Below are 25,317 nucleotides of genomic sequence, written 5' to 3'. Positions count from 1 at the left end.
GCTGGCTTTGTTGTAGATGTGGTGAGGGTAATGGTCCGACGGGGAGCCGGAGTGGATGGTGCTCATGATTTTGATGGTGTCGTCGTCGTTGATGTTGGTCCAGGTGAGCAGGGGGTTGCTGTGGGTGGTATCCGAGGTGTTGTTGTTGGTTGCCTTGGTGGTCTGGTTGTCGAAGCTGTCATGGATGTCAGTGATCTTGCGATGGAAGAAGGTGGACCGGGAGTCGCACAGGTCTTGCGATGGTGGGATTTCGTTGGTGTTGGAGCTGGGGTTGGAGAGTTCTTTCACAATGTTGAAGAGCTCTTTGCTGTTGTGTGCGTTGTTGTCGAGGCGGTCCTTCAAAGTGGACCTTTTGGCGGCTCTGATGAGGTGATGATGTTGTCGCATGGCGTTCCTGTGGGCTGTTTGGTTCACCGGTGTCTGTTCCTGGCGCCATTTCTTCTCCAGTTTCTGGCAGTGTTGCTTGGAGGTCTGGAGGTCTGCGGTGAACCAACTGGCGTGCCTGATTTAGATCAGCAAATAAAAAAAAATGTGCAAACGAGATTTTCTTTAATGAAGCACAGGTGGTGGGGCAGCAACATGGAGAGGGTGGGTAGGGGAAGCAACATAGGGGATGCAAAGGAGAGGCAGCAAAGAAGGAGGGCGCAGGTGGGGGGAACAACATTGGGGCTGTGGAGGAGAAGCGACGGGCAACAGGGAAGGAAGGCATGGGCTGAGGGGACAGAAGAAACACAGAAGGCAGGATGGGGAAGAGAAACAATGGGCTAGGGAGCAATGTGGAGTGGGTTGTGGAGAAGCACATGGGCAATAAATCAAATCTGTGGAGGATATGATAGCAAGTACAACATGGGGGGAGAAGCACACAAGAGACACAGAGCCTCACAGAGTGCAAGGTGAGACAAGTATACAAGGCAGAGATCTGGAAAATACATGCACTCTTGCGGAGTGTTTAACCCAAAAAATAAATTGTAGTGTTTGAAAAACAAGCAATGGAAGTATAGAAGCCAAGATTGACAAGATGAAATACGCTTAAGAATCAGGTGAATGAGAGTGACAGGAAAGTTACCCAATGGTATGGAATGGGTGGTTTCTAAGCCTGTGTATGTTTTTTGTAAAAGCCCAATATGTATTTTGCAATCATACAGAGCTCGACCTTAAAAGAAAATTGATCTGGCCTGGGTTTGTCTACTATATTCTACCATATAGAGACCCACTGTCCCAAGCCAGTTTCAATGGCACGATATTGAGGAAATTCAGACTGTGGAGGGGCACATGGCAGGGGTGCCCCTTGTCTCCCTTCCTGTTCTCTCTGCCCATAGAGCCACCTGGTGGCGTGGATAATGGGGTCGGGTGCACTGATCCGTGGCCTGAAATGGGACCCAGACTGGGAGGATGTGATTTTGCTATATGCAGACAGCAAACTTCTATACCTGGCAAACCCGGGGAGATAGGCTCCAAGATTCCTGCGAATTCTAGAGGTGTTTGGTACGTATGATGGGATTTGTATCAATTGGAGCAAATACATTGCCTTTCCATGACTGACTGGGTACAACAGAGGTACTCAGGTTGTCCCCTGAAATGGGAGACGAGGGAATTTAAATATTTGAGTATCTATATAACCATATCGGCAGTTCGTATAGTGGATAATTGTTTGAACATGAGAGAACACGACAGTGTGTGTCGTTTTACCGTGTTTCGTGCTGCAGCAACAGTGACCTCAGAATTACACCTGCGACGCGTGCAGCCGCTACGCGTCAGGGAAGAGAGCCGCACGAGTCCGTCTCCCCTTAGAAATCCTGCCGTGTTATATGGAAACTTATGCTAGTCATCATACTTAGCACACTTCTAGGCTGCCCTTCCCCTCACTAAGGACCATATCAGCAATGGCCAGCGATAATTATCGCTGGCCGTGCTTAGCGATAATTTTCTCATCGCTGGCTATCTCTGCTTTTTATCATCCTGGTAGCGCGTTATCATCAACGCGCTGCTCCAGGGCGATAAAAATTCCAGAGATAGTGATGTTATCGTCGTTTTGCAGGGAACATCACTGGTTTCCCAGCGATGTTCCCTGCGAAAGGGCGATAACCTTGCTGATACGACCCTGTGGTCGTATAAGCATAATCCACCCCCAATATTAGGGGTGGCTTAGTCAGGATTTTATCAGACGTTAGTTTTTGGAGAAAACAACAGTTTTCTCCAAAAGCTAACGTCTGCTAAAATGCAAGGGCATCCTTGCTGATAGCGCAAAGACGCGTTATTGCTCTCCTGACATGTAGTGTATGTCAGGAACGCCCACTTTGCATCTCATTAGAGATACAAAGGTAGGTGTAGTGTAAAAGGGTGCTAACATGCGAATACGCATGTTAGCACCCTCTTGCTGATAGGGCGTTGGTTTTAGCTCTGCTTTTCTGGCTTTTAAAGCCAGAAAAGCGGAGATAAAGCCCTTGATGATATGCCCCCGGGTTCCCAGCTGGGGTCCCATGTGAGTACCCTTCCTTTACCTTCACTTCCTTTGGGGTGCACCATTGTCACTTGGACTGCCTATTACAGATATCCCTACATTGATAGGTCCTGAAGAGACCCCCTACTGCTAACCGGGTTGAAACGCCGTTGAAAATACTGAAAGCAAACCATTTACTAGTCTCTATTAACGCATTAGAAGACTGAATTTATCCGGTACTAAATTAATGGTTGACTCTGTTATTATGGAATCTTTTTTCTATGTTTCAAAATATCATGCACTGTTTTATTAGTTCCATGTTCACTTGGGGACACTACACACTTATTTTGAATATAACTGTGAAGATTTATGTAGATAAACATTCTGAACTTACTAGTATCACGTTGTATATGGTCTTGCTTTTCATTTAGACATCCTCCTTACCCCTATTTATTGCCATTGCGCATTTCAGTACTATGTATTGCTTACATTTGTCCTCAGGAACCACTGTTATTGGTTATAAAATATGTTAGCAATTCCAAGCCTATCCCAAACAACACAACTTATTTTTCATTTTTCCAAAGCCAATCACAGAGTTAGTTACTTTTTCCTTAAAGTCACTACCTAATTTTAGTTCACTGCACATCTCCACCATTCAATTAAATATATTATTTTATATTTTACTTGCTGTCCTCCATTGTAGCTGCCTTTCATCTTCAAAACTGCCTTATTCTGCTGCAGCCTTTTCCTGTGTGCTACTATGCTTGGCTCCAAAATAGTCTAAAGCTGAATTGTGGGCCATAGTTTTGTGTTTTGGGCCAGGGAGAGTTCTAGAAAGAGTGGCATTGACATGGACCTAGATTTATCTAATCTAGACATTACCTGGGTTGCCGAAAGAAGGTAAAAGCATCATCCATTGTTGCCTTTGGTTGAAAGCATTGTGGTTTGCCAACATACAGACCTTATGATTGTGCACTGTGGTGGCAATAAGCTAGGCATAGTTACTACAGTAGGACTGAAAATCCCTTGGTAAACTAATGTTAATGTTCCCACATACTGCCTTGGTGTTAAATGAGTATTATACCTTGTTTCAGGAACACCAGGGCCAAGATGCCCTGAAAATTGCACGCTCTATAAAATGTTACTGACTTACATTTCAAAACCAATTTTGAAATTTGATAAGCACTTATTGCCTCACAAAATGGGTTTAGTACATTAAAAAAAGCCATATAGAAGTCACAAATCCTATGATTTAGTGAACTACAGGCGTTGCGACTGATACATGGCTTTTTACATTTTGCCCATAATTCTTTTGAATGTTGTACCCCCTTCTCTTCAGTCAGAAAAGGTCTAGTGATGTTTTAGCTTGTGTTGTTACATCATGCACATTTTTCTCACCCTTCTTCTCAGCCACTTTTCACCCATTCACTTGTCCACCTCCAGTTGGTTTGAGCCCCACTCTTCAACCTCTTTCATAATCTCAGTTCTTCCACTGACCCTTTTCTTCTGTTCCATTGAAGTGAAACTGACCACTGACCTTCTCCTGCTGTTCTACACCACTCCTACTTTCGTTAACCTGCTGTAATTCACACCCAGCTCAATTTACAAAGGGCAGAAAAACTCAAATATTTGTAACTATAAGATTAGTTATAGATCAAAGACAAATGTATTACTTTTCAGGGATTCACAAAAGATTCTAGATATCTGGAAATCAATGCAAGTCAAAAATGTCCGGTAGTATTCAAATACATACCATTTGCAAATGCAAATTTCTGCCTTAAAAAATGTGATGCAAATGTGCAGCATCGTATTTAATGTTTTTGTTTCTCTACAGGCAAAGATATTGTCTCCTTGGCAAAAATCTTTCTGCTACACATTAAATTATGATCTAAGATAATGAAATACACTTGAAATATCTTCAGAGGTTTTACCCTGCACTCATCATCTTGCATAAAATCGTCCCTGTTGTCTCAGGAAGCTGCCCAAGATATGGAACTGATGAAGGAAATTTTCTACATAAGATTTTAACGTGCAATTTGTGCATTTTTTGGTAATGTCTGGTGGAACAACAGTAGAACGTTTCATGGGCAGTATGCTTGATTAGATATTAAGCAGTATGTGCTTGGTATTCAACTCGTCTGGATTAAAATATATATGATATTGTGTGTAAAAGCCCTAAATCCTTTACTTGCCAAAAGGTGTACTGCAATCCATTGAGTGCTGGCTAGAAGCTCTGTTTATGATTTTTTTTGGCTTATGGGTTTGAGTGAATGGCTATTGGTTTACAAAATGTGAACATTGGTTACATAAATGGACTCCAAGTTAGAAGACAACCTGAATGGATTTCTGCGATGTAGACCTAATAAAGCTACCCGAGTCCTCATCTCTGTGTTTTTGAGAACGCAAAGCTGTACTTGATGATTCATTGATTGAACTGTAAACTGTGTTGTTTTACTCCTTAGCCATTTTAAAGTCTAAGAATAAAAATATTATTTAAAAACGTTGGTCCAAGCTGTTGTTCCACGAGATCCGTGATCTTGCTCCCTTTTGACAACAGATCTTCTCGTCTTCAGAAAGCGGCCGTCCTGGGTGTAAGACTCAGATATTCATGTGGGCCTTTACAAGCGAGGGAGCGGATTGACAACCAATCACAGTCTCAGTAGCCAGGGCTTCAAGTGAACCGGGTCTCACCGGTGCTGAGCACCGGCAGTTTTTTAAAGGGGGCCTCGAAACGGGTTTCTATCGGGCTCTGTTTTGTGCCCAGGCACAGGCGGTACATTTTATTTTTAACTGCAGTGACAGCAGGCACATCGATCTGTGTGTCCTCACACTGCTCACTTCTCACTAGTTACGGCATGACCTCATACCAGGTGATCATTGTAGGGGAAAGGAAATCCTTTAAAGAGAGTCATTTTCTCTCAGGATTTCCCTTCTCTTTTTGAAACTCAGGAGCAGCAACATTGTCGTGGTGTCACCAGGGCTTTAACTCGCAGCTTTTTCAATATTATATACAAGCTATAATTGCTGCTTATTTATCTTATGCAACTAACAACCATTGACAAAGCCAATATTTGTGACTTGTTCTAGGTATGAAGTTACTTGTTGTTTCATATCTGGATGCAATGACAGAAACAGCAAAATTCTATGCTAAGCACAGATTTGTGGCTTATTGGTTTTTAAGCCACGCCCTTAATTACATTGGCCACACCCCTTTGAGAGACCCCCCCAGTTTTTTCATCACACTTAAAGCCCTGTCGGTAGCTATAGTGAGAGACGCTCCAGGTGGTATCTCAGGTGTGCAGAAGGCCCTCTGCTGCCAGTGGGTATCTTTTTGTCGGTGTTTATCATAGCCCAGAGGTCACGAGAAGCTCAACTCTCCCATTCGGTTGCTCCACATGCTCCACATGTAAACTATAAACATACGGCTGAGTGGGTTTACATGATTTGTCTAAATTATAACTAAAACATGGCTATTTAACATAAAGTAAATACATACAGAATTCTAGGTAAGGATCATTTATCTGACAATGTCTAGTTACCATCCCCACCTAACAGTCAGACAGGTTTTCTGACATGTCTCGAAATAAAACTAGACAGATGTTAATCTCCTGTATTATCCTTCACAACAGCCCTTATTTCCGGGCACGTTCTCAACCATGACGTCCACAATGACATCCAAGCGGACCGTGTGATTGGCGGAAATGAAGCTGTAAGGAACAGTTATAAATGGCAGGTAAGCACACTGGAAGTATTTTGAAGGAAGTGTGTTGGTGGCCATTTTGTTATTGTCTCCGGGTGCATAAGGTCGCTGAGTTCTGTCTTTAAGGCATCTAAGCATTGGTTTATGGCTGCTCAAGGTCTGGTTGGCAGGAACCATACCTGAGGCCCATGCAAGGCATGAGAGGGGTGGGCTGATGTTTACCTGTGAAATATCTAAACAGGATATCATAATGTGCCCTCCGTTTGGCTGAGGAGGGCCATCATGCGATGATCTAGGTCGACTGCTTCCTTCCTTGGGTCTTTTCATAGAGCTCAAATTTGGCCCAAGGGCATCAGAGCGCTTTACATGATTGCATTACATATTTCAGTTTTTTTTAATGCACTGGAACATTAAGTAATTTGCTCAATAAAATTAGCTGTTGAGCCAAGGCCGGCCTCGAACTGGGCTTAGCCGCGCTGGCCGTTAGGCTACATCTATTCCCCAGTGTGATAGTGAGAGAATATACAAATGAAGCTCTGTAAATTAAGTTACCACATAGTGATACAAGTAGCAAGGCGTTCCCTGTAGGACAGATTATTGTAAACATATCGCATGATATATTGATTTCTGGTTTCGACATGGGCTCATTTATTCTGTTAAGTTGACAAGTGGCTGTTGTGCAACATTTCTTTGTGTTTCAAAACATGTTATATCTTTGCATACAGGTCTCGCTCCAAACAGCCCACTATAGTGACCCCGATTACTGGTCTCACATGTGTGGTGGATCACTCATTAGTGCAAGCTGGGTCCTGTCCGCTGCCCACTGTGTTGGCTTGTAAGTAATCGATTTTTGAAAACGTTCTTTGCGCCTGTTGCTGCAGATTTATGTTGCTAAGATGTGTTTCCATCGCAAAAGTATTTTTTGCTGTAAAAGTGTCATTTTCTAACCGCAAATAGTGCTGCCTGCTGCTTTGCTTCACTATGCGTCGGACAAGGGGAGGGGGTGCACTATGGCCCTGAGATGGGCAATTCACCACAAACACCCTAGTTTTTGACGCAAGGTCCAATCTACCAACATAATCAGACCGGGCTTTGAATAAAAAAATTAGGCCTCCTTGAAGCATGCACTAACTTGGATTTTTTTCCTCCAGATCTTTCACACATTGCATTGTCTGCTGGACTGAACAGTGGGTGCCTCATTTATGAGAGGCTTGCAGTTTGCACCACGCCTCATGGTACATGCGTGACGCAAACCTCTAAGTCAGATTTTTGAAGCCACGCAAAGCCACTTTGCGTGGCTCTGAGTGGCTTAAAAAACCTGGGTAACGCAATGCATCGCAAATTGCTGCGTTGCGTTACTCAGCCCTCGGTAGGCGTTCCATGGACATCGCGAGCGTGTTCCCACACAACTCCTATGGATTTTGACACATCCCCAGATTTACAGGAACTCGTAAACCTGGGAATGCGGCAAAAAATTAAACCTTCCCAGGAGAGTGTGACAAAGAGAAACATCTATATTTCTTCTCTTTTGTTCCTCTTTCTAATATGCCTCCCAGGATTGGTTTAGTGCAGAAAGCTGCCCCTGGCTGCACAAAAATAATCCTGCGACACAGGCACCCATGCACCATGGTGCACGGGTGCCTTCATTGGTTACTAGGCTACTAAGGTTACTTAGGTTACTAAGGGAGAGGATGTGGTCCGTCGACTTAAACTGCCGACTTTGGTGCTGGAAACCAGAGTTCGAGCCTCGAGGTCGCGTCCACATCCTTTGATTCTGGGCAAATCACTTAATCTCCCTGCGCCTGAATGTGTAATGTAAATAAGGTGCTAATGTAAAGCGCTCCAATACCCTCGGTCGAGTTCGCGCTATATAAAATATGCAAAAAAAACAAAAAAAGGCTGCCAAAAGAGCGCCAGCACAAGGGAGGGGACAGGAATGCGCCGTATTGCCTCAAATACGGCGCATTCCTACCCTTTCCCTGTCACGCAGTGCAGCGCAGTAAGGTGACTTGCTGTGCCGCACTGCGTGACTTCCTCATAAATGAGGCCCTAGGTGTTTAACAAAACATTGAAGAAAAATATCTTGTGTGCAAAATACAAACTTTCGTGTCAAGAGTATCGAGGACAAAATATTGTGAAAGTAAGTTTCTATGTTTCAGCAAAGCTTTCCTATACTTAACTCCATATATGTGTACATTGACAATCTATCTTCAAGGCAAGCAGATGGGGAGAGAAGAATAGTAAATCTATACTTATCTATTTGCATATACCTTCTCAATATTTTGGTCCTGGATATTTTGACACCATATTCTGTCCACACAATATTTTGATCATTGATATTATTCTAGACAACCGTACAGCATGCATGCAATGCATGTCATATATTAGAATCTGTCTCAGCATAGGATTTTGTAGTCAAAGGATATGCTTCCAGTACAAACCCTATGTTAAACATCAAGCACACACCTCTGCACCATGCTGCAAATGCTGTGTTTGGCAGTAGGCAGCCTGTTAGTGTACCAGTGCAGAAGAGGACAGCAGCAGGAGGCAATTTTTAATAAATATAGCTCTGCGCTGCTTTCTTCTCCTTGTGCAACGCAGTGCAGGAACTTTGGTTGGCACTCTGTGTTGTGCTACAAATCAATACATCTGCTCCCACAGGTATTCACTGCCTGATTGACTCTAAGCTCATCATCTTTTAGAAACCATTTTAATCTTGCTCCACATCATCATGAACATCTCAATAAATCCTAATTTTTGGCCACTGGTGTTCTTACTGCCTCCATTCACATTTTGAGTTTATACCTCCTATCCTCTTGGCTTTCTGGAAAGGTCAACCAAATTAAGGAATTTTAAACCTTCTGCCGGAATCTATTTCAAGGCAAAAAACACACTCCGAGCTTTCCTAGATTTCCAGATTTCCTATAAATGGGTCTCTGTGCACTCTCTGAATCTCATTGGCCATTTATTCCTCACACACATCCTTTGAGTTGAGCTCGTCAACACTTTTACCACAAATGTTTTAATATCCAGTCTTTCTGCTTCCTCAGGGATCATATTTATGTGAAAATTGTCATGTCATCCCTGGTTTTACATGGGCCTGCATCTTTCTAGCAGTAGCAACTCATTGTCTTGGAGTTTTACAACAGTCTGTGCATTTGCTTCAGTCTTAGCTAGTGCCTCAGTTGCTGACATCTCTAAAATGTGAGTCTTTATGTATAAATCATACAGAAACTTGTCTACGAAATCATATGCCACATGGATCTCTTTCTGATGTTGCTCAGTCCTATCAAATCTAGATATAATCTGCCCATATCTCCTTTTGAGCCTTCTCCATGGATAACTCAAGCAACACCTCTTTCCTTGTTGGTCTCTCCTCTTACTGCAGCAAAACTCCCCTCATCCTCATCAAGGCTTGCAGAGTCACCGGCTACTCGAATCCCATGTTGACCTTAACCCCAGTGTTGACACCCACCTCTAGAATAGTTTGAAGGATAATGATGTGGTTTGGAGTGAAATTAAAAAGGATAAAACAGGTGACACTGTTTTCAACGTTTCAATGAGTACCTTGAACTTTCTTGAGAATGGCTCCAGTGCCTGACTAACAGGTGACCCGAAAATCTAGGCGAGTTCACTCAGAACCTGCCTGCACCTCTAGTTTTCATTCCAGCTACCTCTCATACCCAGTAGGAGTGGGAGCAGGAGTAGGCCCATTTATGGTCCCACACCCCCTATGAGAAGTATTTGTGGTTTTTCTCATCTAACATTGTTGTACTCTACCCAACCCTATTCATGCTTTCCATAATGAAGGTAGGGACAGACTTTTGTTTTTAGTTCTGAAAGATGTATTCTATCAGCGCTGAGATTTTTAATGTTGTATACGATTATCCTCTGTTCCTTGTGCTGTCTTCAAGAAGCTTAAAAACAGAGGGCCTCATTTACAAGGCCATTTCGACGCCAGAGTGTCTCTTTTGTTGATGCTCCGGCAGCGCAGTGTGCCTGCCATATGTACAAAGCCAAGTAAAAACACTCTGCGTGACTTTTCATGGACTTGTAAATATAGGCCCCTTTCACGCATTACTCCACGTGAAAAGGGCATTTCATGGGTTTTGCTGTGGGTGTTCCCACGCAACATCCATGGAACCTGACACATTCCCAGATTTACAAAGTTTTGTAAACATGGGAATGAATGAGAATTCTATGCCTCCCCAGAGGAGGCGTAGGAGTGGCGAAACAAGGATAAACACTTTTATTTATCTTCATTTTCAGAAAGAGGAAAATGGCATCAATGAGTGTTTTTGTGCAGGAAGGTGTCACCATAGAAGGAAATGGAGTGGTCCTGATGCCTAGGGATGCAGTCTCAAAATCAATGGGGAGGGGTAAAAAAGTTCTGATTCATTCAGGATTCCAGGCCAAGTACAGTACAATCAAAGAAGAATGAATTACTTGTCCTGTGTACTACAAGGGTCGGGGTTCCACATTGTTAAAAACCCTCATTCACGGATTTACCGTTTGTGCAGTATATCTTGATTTTCCACAGCAGTGGTCGTGTAACAAGCATCATCATTGAGTCTTAGGTTATGCTTTCCTCCACCTGGAGGAGGACTAACTTGTATTTAACAGTAGTGATTAGAGAAAAGGTGCAGTGAAGCTAAAATTGCCTACATTTACCGACCTTGTGTTTATTCTGTCGTAGATGGGTCAAAGGTTAAAAAATATATGTGGTGGTGCGATGCTAGTAGAGTTACTGTTCTATCGCACCTATATGTGAGTGATCGACATGTTTCAGCCCGTCTCTGCCCGGCGGGTCTGTGGGCTTTGTTCAGGACCAAGAAATACACGTTGAGTTGACAGTACGTGCTAGGGGTAAGTAGTGCACTCACCCTTCTTCTAATTAAACAAATTCGGTCACTTACGAGTTGTAGATGTGACTGTGTCTATAACTTCAAATGGGGGGTAATACGCCTCCATCGGGAAACAGACGGCTAAACTCACTTTTCGGAGTCTCAGGAACAACTTGTTTTGTCGCCTTTGCCAGAGATACAGGCCATAGATCAGGGTTACTCATAGTACGGCCCGCGGGCCGCCAGCGGCCCGGCAAGCCTTCCTTGGCGGCCCGCGGACCTTTCAGACATCGTACCGGTGTACGAGCGAGGAAGAATGGAGTTCTGCAGGCAAGAGCCCTATTATGCACTCGAAGACGGAGGGCTGCTCTGGTTGGCTGAAGCTCCCGCCCCACGTTCGAAAATAGCCCGCGTGTGCAACGATTGGCTACTCAACCGGAGGCTGCAGGCTGTCTCTCCAATGAGCTGTGGAGAAAAGGGAACCCTCTGGTTGGATGATGTACGTTGGAGCCGAAGCCCGCGCTTCGGTCAGCCTTTGTCTCCGTGTCCATCCATTCAATTGTAGTCACACGGCTTCAGCAGCAGCTAAGTCTCACCCTCGTTTCTTTACAGGGGAGGTAAGAGTGAGCCCCCTTGAGAAAATACTTTACCCTTTCCTCGAGTACACCCCCCCCCCCACCACCACCAATCCCCGCCTCATCGCAGGTCTGTGAATGCATGTACTTCTTCCTTTGAGCAGGTGGCAAATGTCTGCGGTAAAGCACCATGAAATCGTGAATTGTTTGGTTTCACAACCAGAAAATACAGTCCCGTGTGGTAATTTCCCATTTGTGGGGTTCTACTCCTAATTGCATGCTACTAGTGTGAAATCACTAAAGCGTATCTGTAAGGTTACCTGCGGGTTTACTGATATCCCAGTACCATGCAACTTCTGATCAGGGCCAGGGTGGGGAGTCCAGCAAGATTCCTATGTTTGATAGCTCACTATAGCCCTCCTCCTTCGGTCAGCCTTTGTCTCCGTGTCCATCCATTCAATTGTAGTCACAGGGACCGCTCGCCCCCGGTCAACTGGGCGAGGAGCCCAGGATGTTATGAGTGTACCGCCCTTGGTCACCCTGGAACACGCCGCCGTTAACTGCGCTCGATTTCACGTTCACATCGTCTGCTTTATGCAGACACCATTTCGAGTCTTTGGGGTATTTCCCTGTTTTGCGAGGGGTGTGCAGGGTGCCGGTGGATTTAGAAGCAAGGCAGGCTTGTAGAAACACAGCATATTCCTCCTAACACTGCTCGAGATAGCTGTCAGTCAGTGCCAGATGCTGCTGTTGCTACTCTGGTTGCGGTGCATGTGTCATGTCACTGAAACCCCGGATGATTATGACTGATTATACAGTTCACTATGTTCCTTAATCATATCACTTACATGTCTGCAGAGCACTACTGACAGGGGTTTGAAAGGAAAAGATCACAGGTGTCTAATAAAAATAAAATCAGATAAGAGAGTCTGTGTTTGCGGACACGAGATTGGGAGAGGGAGGGAGATGGAGGAAGGGAGGGAGAGGGAGGGAGGGAGGAAGATGGAGGGAGATAGAGGGAGAGAGACGGGAGGGAGACAGACAGGGAGGGAGACAGGAAGGGAGACAGAGGGAGGGAGACAGGGAGGGAGACGGAGACAGGGAGGGAGACGGAGACAGGAGAGGGAGGCGGAGAGAGGGAGGGGAGGGAAGAGGAAGGGGGAGGGGGAGAGGGAGAGAGAGAGAGATGTGAGTATGCCGGGTCTGGTGGCACAGTGGACGAAGGCGTCTGCTGCAGGGACCTGTGTTCAACCTCATGGTCACAATTTTTTGTTGCTTTAGCCCCGCCCCTCCCCCTCTGACCCCGCCTCCACCAGTGCGGCCCTCAGCCACAAACCACACTGTAAATTTGGCCCCCGAGAGAAAGTTTGTGAGTACCCCTGCCATAGATGATCAAAAGGATGCTTCGGTTGTGACGCAGTCGGAAGGGGTGTCTCAGTGGTGGTTCTTCGTACCACGGGTGATGTAGGGTGACTTTGGCCACAGAGAGGGGGTCCCTCAAAGTCCTCTGCAGTAGTTGGACAGCCAATGCTGCACTATTAATCACGCTGCACAGCAGATGGATGTAAACTCTTTGGTGGGTCATAGTGTCCCTTGTGAATATCGAATCCGAGATTGGACAGCACTCTAGGGTCTGCCAGACTCAGGAGCAGATTTTGACTATTTTGGATTTATCCTTTGTTGTGCCCAGTGACTAATAGTGGTACAACATCTGCAGTGGCTACCAACTTGTGCATTTGGGCCCTTTCAGCTCTTGTCCTGGAGCTGGTTCCAGGAGATCAGCAGACTAATCCTCTGAGTAACTGGTCTTGATGAAGCTGGGAAATCAACTTTTCCTGGGACAGCAACCTCAGACACAGTCCCAGTCTCACTAGCCCAACAGTGCAGCAGGTGCAGTCCTCTTGATGGTGCAGCATTTCTTTGCATGGTTCAAGGGCAGCAGGGCAATCCTTCTTTGGCCCTCTCTTCATCTCCAATGTGAACTGAGGGTCAGGGTGCCAGAGGTTCCCTACTAATCCCAGGAAAGTGCCCCGAGGGGACCACACATTAACTAGCTAATGGGATACTGGGTCCCCTCTTCTCAGGTGACAAAGTTCGTGTGATGCGTGGCATCTGGCTACCCCAGAGTGCCGGATTCTTGCCCTCTTCAAGATGGCACGACTCTCCCTCAGTTCTTGGCAGCAGGGTAACCCACCCTAGAGGTGTGGCTACCAGTGGGCCACACGCCCACGGTAAAACCACTGGACCTCGGCTACCCTCCCTTAGCTCTGTCTCCAAATTGTCTACAGGAACAAAAGGCATCCTTCTCAGGGATGTAGTCACAAGTGGCCCTTCAAAGGCAGCTTCATCTCTGAAGCCTGCCTTGTGGGCTAACACCCTGAGTGGCCATCCTGGAAGAGGAGGTGGCACCTCGTTCTGTGGCAACTGCCTTTGCACCCGGGCCCTGGAGTCATTCACACTTCTCCCCAGGTGGTCGGAAACAAGTCTATGTGTCAGTGTCTTTGGGAGGCCACTGGACTAGTTGAAGTGCATAGTGGCTACTTTCTAAAAGTTGCTTAACTTTAATAGTGACTTTACAACTGGCCTGGGCATCAGGTAAGGTTTAATGTCACAATTAATTTGATACCTTACGTGACTTTATTAGGTGGTCCCATTCAGAAGTTAGCTGGTCATGGGTGCCAGCTGGTAACCCGGTGTTAGTCAATGGGGCTCCTAACCTTTCCACAGCAAACCGACAATTTGGAAGTGTTGCTGCTAAAAAATATAGAAAATCATATGTATTACTTAGTAATGTACAGTTCCCTGCCATAAGACTCTATAGGCCTTCCTTAGGGGAGACTTGCATATAATAAGTAAGGGAAGTGGTAACTTTGACTTTAGGTGTAATAGCAAAGTTGAACTGGCAGTGTCGCACACTGCCCTGTCAGTGTGCAGTGGCAGACTGGAGTCCATTTTGTCTCTGTCACAGGCAGGGTTGCATAAGCAGTGTTAAAGCCCTAGGTGAATACTCTGTCTTACATGCCCTGGGTACATGTGGTACCATATACTAGGGACTTACAAGTAAGCCAGTACTTGCCAATTGGGTGTATCCAATTCACATAATTTGGTAAAGGGTTAGAAGACTGGCACTGCGGGCTGGTTTGCAGGCCTCAGTGCACTCTCAGAATCGAAAAACCAACAGCATCAGTCCAAAAAGGTGGGGGTAAACATGCAAAAAAAGCCATTTCCTTACAAGAAGAAATGCCAATTTCCATCTAGGCTTGAAAGAGTACGATGGACAGACCCAACAGCATAATCAAGACAATCCATAGAGAACAAAGGGGTACATTGACAAAGTAAGAGGGAGAGATAACAGACTCTGTTGAGTCCTTTTTCTTAGCTTAGAAATTAGTTAAAGTATAAGCTCAGGGGCCACATGGACAATCGCTATATTTAGGAAGTTCCTAATTACGACTTTTTGCTACTCGCAATTAGGAAGTCGCAAAATGCAATGTACAACAGTGTGTTTGGCACTGTGTGTGATTCCCAGTGGGTCGCAAGTGGACCTGCCTCATCAATATTAATGAGACCGGTCGCAATTTGGGACCCATTGGGACTGCCCAAAATCACAGGGATGGTAGCCTGTGTGGGTAGGCAGACCACCATTTCTGTGGTTTGTTTATCAATAAAGCAATTTTTTGGGGAAATGCAGCTCGTTTTCTTTAAAGGAAAATGGGATCCATTTAAAAAACAAAAAGGAAACGTTTTCTTTTCATTTTTTAAGAGTAGGCAATGCTCTTAAAAAATGCTTGCACACACTTTCAAAAGGGGAAGGGGTACCTTGGGCATTCCCAATTGCGAATGAGTTACCACTAACTTGAAGTTGGTGGTAAACTGCGAATGTTTTGTGATTCCATTCCAGTCGCAATACATTCATACACCACCCTGCGACTCGCTATTAGGAAAGGATGCCCTTAACACGCCCCTTCCTAATAGCAACTCACAAACCCTATTTTGCTATCCGGTAATTGGTTGCCGACTACCAAAATAGGGTTAGTACATGGCTATTTAGTGGTCGCAATTGGCCCGATTTTCCATTTTCGACCACTAGAACCATTTGTCCATGTGGCCCCTAGTGTTTGGGTAGTTGGTTAGCAGATGTGAGTCTCCTGGGTTTAACCTTGCCAAAACAGGTGTTTCTACAGAATGATATCCCTGAGCGAAAAGTGACGGAGTCAATAAAATGCAGGCATCAGGCAAGGCTGCAGGTCAAGATGGTCTGCCCTAAGGGCTTAATGACTTAATGACTGGCTAGATAGCTCTTCATTTCCCAAACTTGCCTAAGATCTCATTCAGAAGCAATTGGACTTGTGGTCTCAAAGCTGCATGTGTTTGAGCATCAGCATACAAAATTAAAAAAATAAGCAAAACTTTGTAGCGAAAAAGAAATAGAGTGAGAAAAATGTGGATATTAGAAATGCTTTTAAAATCTACGAATATATGTAGAGGACACTTAGAAAGAAAGAAAGAAGTAGGTTTAATAAGAAGTATTTTATCTTTGAAATGTGTTACAATGGGGGTGCATTGGTTTAGTCCATTTAATGCATCTAATATGGATTTAAAAACTTTATTGTTTTCATTTACATGATAAAACAGAGTTACTTTTTTTTCTACTTTGAAATGTATAGAGAATGCTTTAATTTACTTATAAATATTGCCATTTTGTGTAATATATTTGCTTGTATTACATATAAGTCAAGACCTAGTGAACGATTACTTCAAGCAGACTGTCCCACAGAATTGATGTAGTTACTGCAACATTTTTGTTGGATTGATTTCCCCATATCTCATTATTTCATCATTTGTTGCATATCTTAACCCCTGACGAAGGGCATCAGTCAGCCCGAAATGCATTGGGATGGAATGTAATATGGGTTGAATCAATTTGGAATGTCGCACTAATGGATATTAACTGATATGAACGCAATATCAACATGTGAATAAAACATACACACTTTCTCATCGCACGAAAGTAAGAACTGATTTGAAGTTTGACGTGATTAATTATTATTTACACCCGCTCCACGGGGTCTTGTGCTGTGCTCAGAGCGACGTCTCTTAACTCAGGAGACGCTACTTCATTTGTTTATTACGAGCTACACGTTTGGACCAGAAAGTAATACCCCACAAGCACACAACAAATTCAGCAAGCTGAACAATTTAGGTTGTGCATGTCTCTATACATTTTTGTTCCTAACAATTTGTTTGGATTACATTAAAGACCAACAATCCCATTCCAAACCATCTCTCTAGCACTAAGATCATTAACCATGTTTAGTATGCAATCATTATCATGAACAAATCATTACAATATTTATCATGAATCACTGTGAGCAATATATTTATAAGCAAAACATTCATAAATCAACATCATAATATGTGTCTTTGTCTTTCTTAAACAACTTTAAAACACATAACATTGCAGCCATAGAACCAACCATAACAGGTTGCTGCACTCCCAGGCCCTGGGAGTGCCTGAAAATCTGGCTGAAAACCTATTGGGGTGGGATACGGTCATAGATTGTGTGACCATGGAGACTTGGGGTCACTTTTCATATTCTTTGGGGAGGGGTGCTGCACTTCTTCAACCCCCCACAAGCCCTTGTTTAAACTGGTGGGGCCACAACAAGGAAGAAAACTTTGAGTAATTCCAGCCCTGCAGGGCATTAATGGGTGCTTCCTCAGGGAGCTCATATTAAATGACCATTTTTGGATGCAATACCTTTTGTTGCATGGGCTTCCCGCACCACGTATTCATCTTTTTGCCTTCTTGGCTTTGTCACACCCGGGACACTTCAATATACATTTTTTGGGGAAACACCAGGATCTCACTCCCAACCTGCCCAACTGGCTCCTCACCCAGCCTGCTCTATTGTCTGTCCCCAGCCATGGGCACGGAAAGTGGGGGTGACTCCAACATCATTGTGGGGTCACAATGGTGCTCCTCTTTCTTCTCTCTCCATTGGGGGCCCAGGGATGGGGTCCAAGGCCCCAAGCTTAAATGCTTGTTTTTGGTCCCCAAGGATGGTATCGAGTGGCTCGTTCTTTGCCTTCAAGGCCCAGGGATGGGATTCAAGGTCCAATTTCATCTCACACCAGCTGGGACTATGGGTGTCCCTGGGCATCACAGAATTCTGGGGAGATGGCCCCATGCCCGCCCCTACCAAGTCATCAAAAAGTAATGATGCTTCCGCTGATCCCTGGGCAGTCGCTCACCCCTGGGGTTTCTCTGTAACGTGTGGTGCAACCACACATGCTTCACGCTCGAGCTAGGGGTCTAAGGTAAAATCCTTTCCCTTTGAGTATCTCAGGCCCTGTTGGGCCGATGTCTTTGATTCTGGGTGCATTTTGGTCCTGGTGGAGAGCCCTAGCCACCTGCTGCCTTTTCAATAGGCCTCCTGCCATCTACAAGGGCACACTTTCCAAGGCGCTGGTTCCTCTGGCTCCCTGAACCAGCTTTTTTCTCCCTTGCTTTATCTGTGGTGCTCGGGCACAGAAGTCCAGGTCTTCACCCAAGTGGTCCTTAGGGGGTGTAAGGCTGTCTACTTTGGTTCAAGATCTACAACTGCTGCTATATGAAGTGTGTTTGTGCTTGCTTTGATTTAAAATCTCTATTTCATTCAAACTATTTACAAATTTATACATAAAATTGTTACTTGAATGTATTTATATATATATATTATTTTTTATGTATTGAATGTAATTTTTGTGATTTGGTTTATGGACAATATATAAAAAATACATTTTGCAAATGAACTAATGAATACGTTGTAACCTTACTGTAATAGGCTATTACAGTTGGGTTGTCTTTAAGTTGACCAACTCCTCAAATCAGATTTGAAGGTGAAAAGTTCACAGCTTTAGACAGTCTCTGAAATGAGGTGGTCACCCTACTTGTGCTGGCACAGCCAGCAGACAGTGTGAAAGGCTGGTCACTGAGCTGAATTTCACCACCAGAATTGTACCTGTCCATACAGCAATATAGGAATAGCCACACTTCCTTCTGAGCAATTTTTTCTTGAAACCAAACTATCGTTAAATGATAAGGAAACATATATGGCAGTATGCTTATTTATTGCAAGGCTGGAATTCATTACATGAAACCATGATCTATATGCTTGTCTCAAAAAAATTTTTTGAACAGCAGTTTCTTTTGAAAGTGACATGTTGATCTGCTACAATTGATTTTGCCATCAATTGCAAGGTGCTTATTTACGTATTCATTAAATTAGCACACAATGCCCATATCTGCAACCATAGTCAAATAAGTAGCAGAATAAAAGTATCAGAGGGAGCAAAAGACCAAACTTATGAAAATTAGTTGGGTAAGTATGACTTGTTATTGCAGGAATGACTTGCCTATATCTTCCGTATATTATATGGGACAAATTACTCCTTGCCGTACATTACAAGGATATTGTAAGATGACTTGCAATATCCTTTTAATGTACACCAGAGGGTATTTTATTCCTCATGACAAATGGCCACTCTGCCTCCCTTCCCTCAAACCGCGTAAATCCTTAGTGTCTCATGTCTCGCTCTTTAATGTTCATTGCAGACAAAAAATATAAAAGCAGAATCTGTAGTGCAGAATAAAACACACCAAATAGGAGCTAGCAATTTTTGAAAGAATCAGCTTAATGTAAGATTTTTTAATATGCTGTATCTCAAAATATGAGGAAAGATGCAGAGATTCAATCTTTCCTGTAATCTGTAGCGTGGAAAAAGAACCATGTTGCCATAAGTTTTTATTTTCTGCTGATCACTATTTAGTTTTGGAACATGATGTCAGAAAATGAAATCCATTTCCCAGTTTCCTTGTTTAAACTGTTGCTGTAATGACGACAAACTGCATTTTATTCCTTATGATCAGACCTGCCTTTCACCCTGGCTGCCTGCTTTGGCAGCATAAATTATGATGTAAGACGTCAACTGTAAAAATGTATTAAAGTTGAGCAGCAAAAACAACAGTTGATGGACAGAATGGAGAACAATGTCATACATTCACCCCAGTACAGAGATCTGAGCCTAAATCCATCGTTTTTTTGCTCACCACGCCGTTCTAGTTTGAACCCTGCCATATGCAAATCAGTCATGACCCTGTGCCTCATGGGAACAGTCCAGCCCGAACTGCCAAGCCAGGTCCTCCCTGGACTGGAAACAAGCATCCTAGGACCGGATTCGGGCTTTCAGCCCTCATCAGCCAGGATAGCTTGATACCAGTGGCATGGAGAGCACGGGACCCACGTCTGGGTATACCCTACCCACTCGGGGTGACAAATGCAAAAACAATAGTTGATGGACAGAATGCAGAACAATGTCATACATTCACCCCAGTACAGAGATCTGGGCCAAAATCCATCGTTTTTTTGCTCACCATGCCATTCCAGTTTGAACCCAGCCATATGCAAATCTGTCTTGACCTTGTGGCTCATGGGAACAGTCCAGACCAACTGCCAAGCCAGGTCCTCCCTGGACTGGAAACAAGCATCCTAGGACAGGTTTCGGGGTTTCACCCCTCTTCAGCAGCGGCCTCATTTCAACATTACAGGTGACTAGAGAAGTCACAAGTCACTGTGATAAGGAGATTAGAGATGGATCTATACAGGGATTGCTGTCTCCCATGTATTTTCGGATCAGTACAAGTCATGTCCGGGTTCTGTGTCTATAGAAGGAACTCAGCCTTTGGCCTTGTTAATCTTCATAGAAAGGAAATCTTGGGTTACTTTTAGAATCCTTTTAATGCATGGCGGTTGTAGTTTGTCCTGTATATTTTTGAATAGCTGCAGACTGTACATTTAAATGGTAAAAATGGGAAAGGAACTCTGAAACAACGCTTCTGGGATATGGCTGTGGCAGTGTTCAGAAAATCAAGTAAGTTTTATAATATGGGCCTTGTCATGTATTTAAACTATGTCTTAGTTATCAGTAAGGTGAGAGACAAGTGGCCATGCCATGTACTGTTCCACTGGCTCAGAGCAGAGTGCCTCCTCCATATTTGCTTGAGCATGGTCTAAAGTGCATCCATATAACTCGTATGTTCTCTAAATGAATGTTTTACCTGGAGACAGCACAGCTCTAAAACAGATGGAGACAATCCCTGATGGCTGTGTCTGACTTGTGCTATGTGCCTTTCATGCATTAACTCTGAGAAATTCTGAGTTATAGGTATGCAAAATATAAACAAAATGCATGAAAACAGGTTCTGTGCTGAACCAGTTGATTTGTACTTCACATGGTCCCTGCAGTGTTTAGAGCAGTTGTTCTCAACCTTTTGGCTTCTGTGAACTCCCACTGAATCCCAACTGGAAGCCGGGACCCCAAGCCTCAGCAATTTCCACTCTTTCAACTGCAAAACAATACAGAAAGATACACAAACAAATATAAACCCAACAATTATACTAATTATGAAATATTTGATGACAAACAAGAAAATACAAACATCTAAAATTTATCATTAATGGGATGTTATCTGTTCTAAAAGGTGAAGCAAAATATACTAAACTCTGATATATCACTTTGCCTTTTTTTCTCCTAATATATGGTCTTTTTTGTTGGTGCATACCAGTGCTTTAATTGAGGCCAACAATCATCCATTCTAGCTTCAGTTTGGTAAACCCATGCTGCTTGCACAAAACTTAATTTCTAGTCACCAAATTCTATTTTTTCACGGTTACAGAGCATTTTAAAATTTGCAGTTTTACATTGTGCTTTATAATGTATATATTCTTTATTAATCTAATATTATTACATTTTCTAAACAGTCACTGGCCCATGGAGTAGGTGTCGCTGACCTCTCCCACGGGTCTGCAGACCCCAGATTAAGAACGAGTGTAATAAAGTGTAGCAAGATATCAAAAAGTAATGCATCAATAGCAGTATCTGGTGGTGGATGTGGTGTGCTCCATCACATAACATCACAGTCCTGGGCTCCCTTCCTCAGTGGCATCTTGCAATTTCATATTACACTCCAGCTCTCTTAACTTTACTATGAGGCAAACACAGATACCAAAGACACTTTTTATGTGATGCAGCAGTGGGGCATTGAGACCTACAGTTGTACACAGAAGAATGTAAGTGCTTACACAGGTACATGTGCAAGGAAATGCCCTATTACTTACCGGAAATCTTCATTACATCTGTTTATCTTTGTTCTAGCATGGCTTTTAGACACTCACACTTTTCAGCCTGTATGTAACAGATTTGCTGCCCTATCAGTCTGATAATGTTATGTTGGCGTGTGTAATAACAGACTGAGTGCAGTACCAAGCTTTTAGATGTATAGATGTACATTTTTGATAAGCAAAATAATAAAATGAATAAATTAAAATACATTGTGTTCTTCTTCGGGAAAATCAAGGAATAAAACCGTTTTCAGAGAAACTGTATGCATGTGATTCCTGAACTGACATTCATTCTTTCCCTCTTGAGCAGAACAGTAACGCAAATAAAAAAAAAAACAGATGCACTATTTGTGTGACCAATGTTATATTGTTTGCCATAAAGAGCCTGATTGCAAGTACCCTGGAGGGGTAGCTGAAATTTATCGCACCCAATAAAATTGGATACCGCAAGGTTTGGAATTTATCAGGTGCAATAATTTCTGCTTTTTCTAATTAAATGGGGAATGAGATTTGACTTCTGGTGCTTATTGCATCAAACCCACATGTTCTTCTAAATTGTGGGTCTTTTCCTTTTCTATGGTCCTTCAGGTTTCCCATTCTGAAACTACTCGGGTAATGTGGGGTTTATCACGGCGTAGCTACAATAACCTCCACACAACTAGGAACATTGACCCATGTGCATACAGATGACTGCACAGGTAGGGAATTTCCAACACACTAATCGGGCCATTAGCCTCCTGCTCTAGGCATTGTGCTAATTTATTTTAGAATAGAATACAAAATTAATATTAACATGTGATAGCAGAAAGATAAGGATGGCATTTGCACCGCCAAACTTGGTGCAACCTCGAAACTCTGCTATACTCACTCGAATGGATCTTGAACGGAGGCTTAAAGTCATCAGTTCAGTAACATTGAAATAGCAGTGAAGCATATTTTGCCACACAATAACAATAGACACGAGCACATTTGCACACCTTGAAGATCTATATAAACATTAGTAAAGTTACAAACTCAAATCGGTTAATTCAGTCATAAATCGATAATCACCTGGTTACAGCATAGATTAATATAGTCCAAGCAACTCAAACAGCAAATACAAAGTTTATTTATTTAGCGGTAGGATGGACAAGACATACAAAGATTCAGGTCCCCTGAAGGGAAACTCCCTACTACTCATCTAAAGTTGTGGGCAAAGTTGGAGAATTCATCAGCAGCAGGTGTCAGTGAATATAGAATCTCTATTTGAACCAGATGAAGGTTCCAATCAAGAAAAAGTGAAACTTGCATGCTCTAGAAAGTAACTCTATGAGGAGAGGAAAAGGAACATTGGGTCTCAAGAGAGGGAAAGGAACGTCCGTCTGCAAAGGTGAAAAACACAAATCTTAACGATCGAATACCAGAGCATACAAATAAACCATCAGACTCAGAAGAAAGTTTCAACCTCCATAGTTCCCATAGTTCTCACAGAGGTAGGAACCTATCAAAAATCATTGTTCATGATGTGCCTGTGTCAGCCTCTTTCTCATGGTTAGTACAATGTCAGTAGTGCTTAATTTGTAAAAATATAAGTGCCAGGTCTCCCATCAGGAGGCCACTGCAGCTTGCCCTACACATTGCCCCAGCCATGCTGCCAGTGATAGTAACAACACAACTACTAACCATCACACTCCTGCAAGTGTGACAGTTCAGACTCTTTCAGGCCCCCAAAGCTAAAAGAATGGCTTGGGCTGCAGTTAATGCTCGTTTTTAATGTAAATTTAATTAATAATTAACTGTTATTGTGGTTATCTCTAAATTATCCAGACAGCGCCACCTTGTGGCAGACTGTCACAAGCACCGGTGTTGACAATTAAGTGCCAGTGCCGAGCACCAGAAACCACCTGCTCAAATTAAGCACTGAATGTCAGACTCTTCCATCATCATCGCCTTCACGATCTCACAAGGGAGTATTCACCTCCTCTATCTTCATTTTCATGCAGCTGCTGGGGATCATTGTCCAGCTCAATAAATTGCAATTGCAATTATCTTCACACCGTAAGCTAGCAAACATAACACAAGTAGCAAGATCACAGTCTTTCTTGGAGCCTAGAACAGAAGAAGGTTTGGCACAGCAAGTGGAAATACAACATTTCATTTAAAAGGGAGTATGATCATCTAAGACCTACGCCGACTCTGGTCAAGTTAATGAAAACACTCTAACCATAGTTAATTGACAATGTAAAAATACATGTTATTGTCAATCTAAATTTAAATTATGAAGTGCATTTATCTAAGAATTGTTTCTTCGTGTTACATGTTAACATAGCCATTATAGATTGTAATGTTACGTAACTATATGAAATGATCCTAAATGCACATTTGTCAAACACAATTGTAATGATGTCTTCATTCACTTTCAGCCAAGGAGTCATATATCGTGTGGCACTGGGCGAGCATAGTCTTTCCCAAAATGATGGCACAGAATATTTCATCAAAATTAAAAACATAATTGTTCATCCACGTTGGAATCCCAATTCCCTTGCAAATGGGTAATGTATGATCAATGCTTTTATTAACAATAACTTAATTCAAAAAGGCCCAAAACATGGACGCAGTGTCTAGATTTGATTTTGCAGTTTGTGTTAGTTCATGATGAAGTCATAAAACCTGCCTCTTTTAAGTAACTTTTTACACACTGGAAGCCCAGATTCATTCACATGACGTTGGATGAACTTAAAGAAGTTGTGCAAGGAAGAAAAAAGGAAGGCTGGGTTGATTTTATGACCAAAGCTAGCAATGTGTCAAGGAGGCAAATCCAAAAATGCCCACGTTTTCTTGGCTTCTCTACAACGGGGGCACAGCTGCATCCACTAGACATGTTGTAGATACATGCTCTAGACATGTTGTAGATGCATCCCCCAGACATGTTGTAGATGCATCCACTAGACATGTAGATGCATACTCTAGACATGTTGTGGATGCATGCTCTAATGCATGCTCTAGACATGTTGTAGATGCATCCTCTAGGCATGTTGTAGATGCATCCTCTAGACATGTTTTAAATGCATCCTCTAGACATGTTGCAAATGCATGCTCTAGGCATGTTGTAGATGCATGCTCTAGACATGTTGCAAATGCATGCTCTAGGCATGTTGTATATGCATGCTCTAGACATGTTGTAGATGCATCCTCTAGACATGTTGTAGATGCATCCTCTAGACATGTTGTAGATTTGGCCTAAAAATGGGCAGTGGGGCCACTGTCTCCTTTGTAAACATGTATATCTTTAAGCTTAGGCAAGAGACATAAAGGTGTGCTTGCTCTATCTTTGAGTAGGTTGTAAAACTACACAAGCATATTTGTATATTCTTCAAACTAGTTACATCTAATAGCAGATAGGGCACGCACCTCCCACCTGATGTAACTGCAACCTCGCTAGATCTCCATATATTCCCCATTGCCTTTGAAAGCATGCTATTAATTCTTCCCCCTCCTACTTCATCTTCAGGCCCCCTGTGTGTTTGTTCTTTTATGAAGTAGATCAGTGGTTCCCAAACTTTTAACTCCTGTGGACCCCGATTGAGTCACTAATGGAAGCCGGGGACCGCCAAAC

General features: G+C 43.2%; 1 protein-coding gene across 1 annotated transcript in view; it reads left to right on the top strand.

Annotated features, from left to right (window-relative positions):
* Positions 1–25,317, top strand: part of LOC146789732 (chymotrypsin-like elastase family member 1) — a 128,894-nt gene that overhangs the window by 40,864 nt on the left and 62,713 nt on the right. Inside the window, exons 2-4 of the mRNA XM_085632061.1 lie at positions 6,070–6,173; positions 6,866–6,975; positions 24,125–24,253. Coding sequence (XP_085488187.1) covers positions 6,070–6,173; positions 6,866–6,975; positions 24,125–24,253 — 343 coding nt within the window. The remainder of the gene's footprint in view (positions 1–6,069; positions 6,174–6,865; positions 6,976–24,124; positions 24,254–25,317) is intronic.

Source organism: Triturus cristatus, chromosome 10 (assembly GCF_964204655.1).
Source record: "Triturus cristatus chromosome 10, aTriCri1.1, whole genome shotgun sequence".
NCBI lineage: Eukaryota > Metazoa > Chordata > Amphibia > Caudata > Salamandridae > Triturus > Triturus cristatus.
The sequence above is the reverse complement of the archived record's forward strand: the minus strand, read 5'-3'. Positions and strand labels throughout refer to the sequence as shown.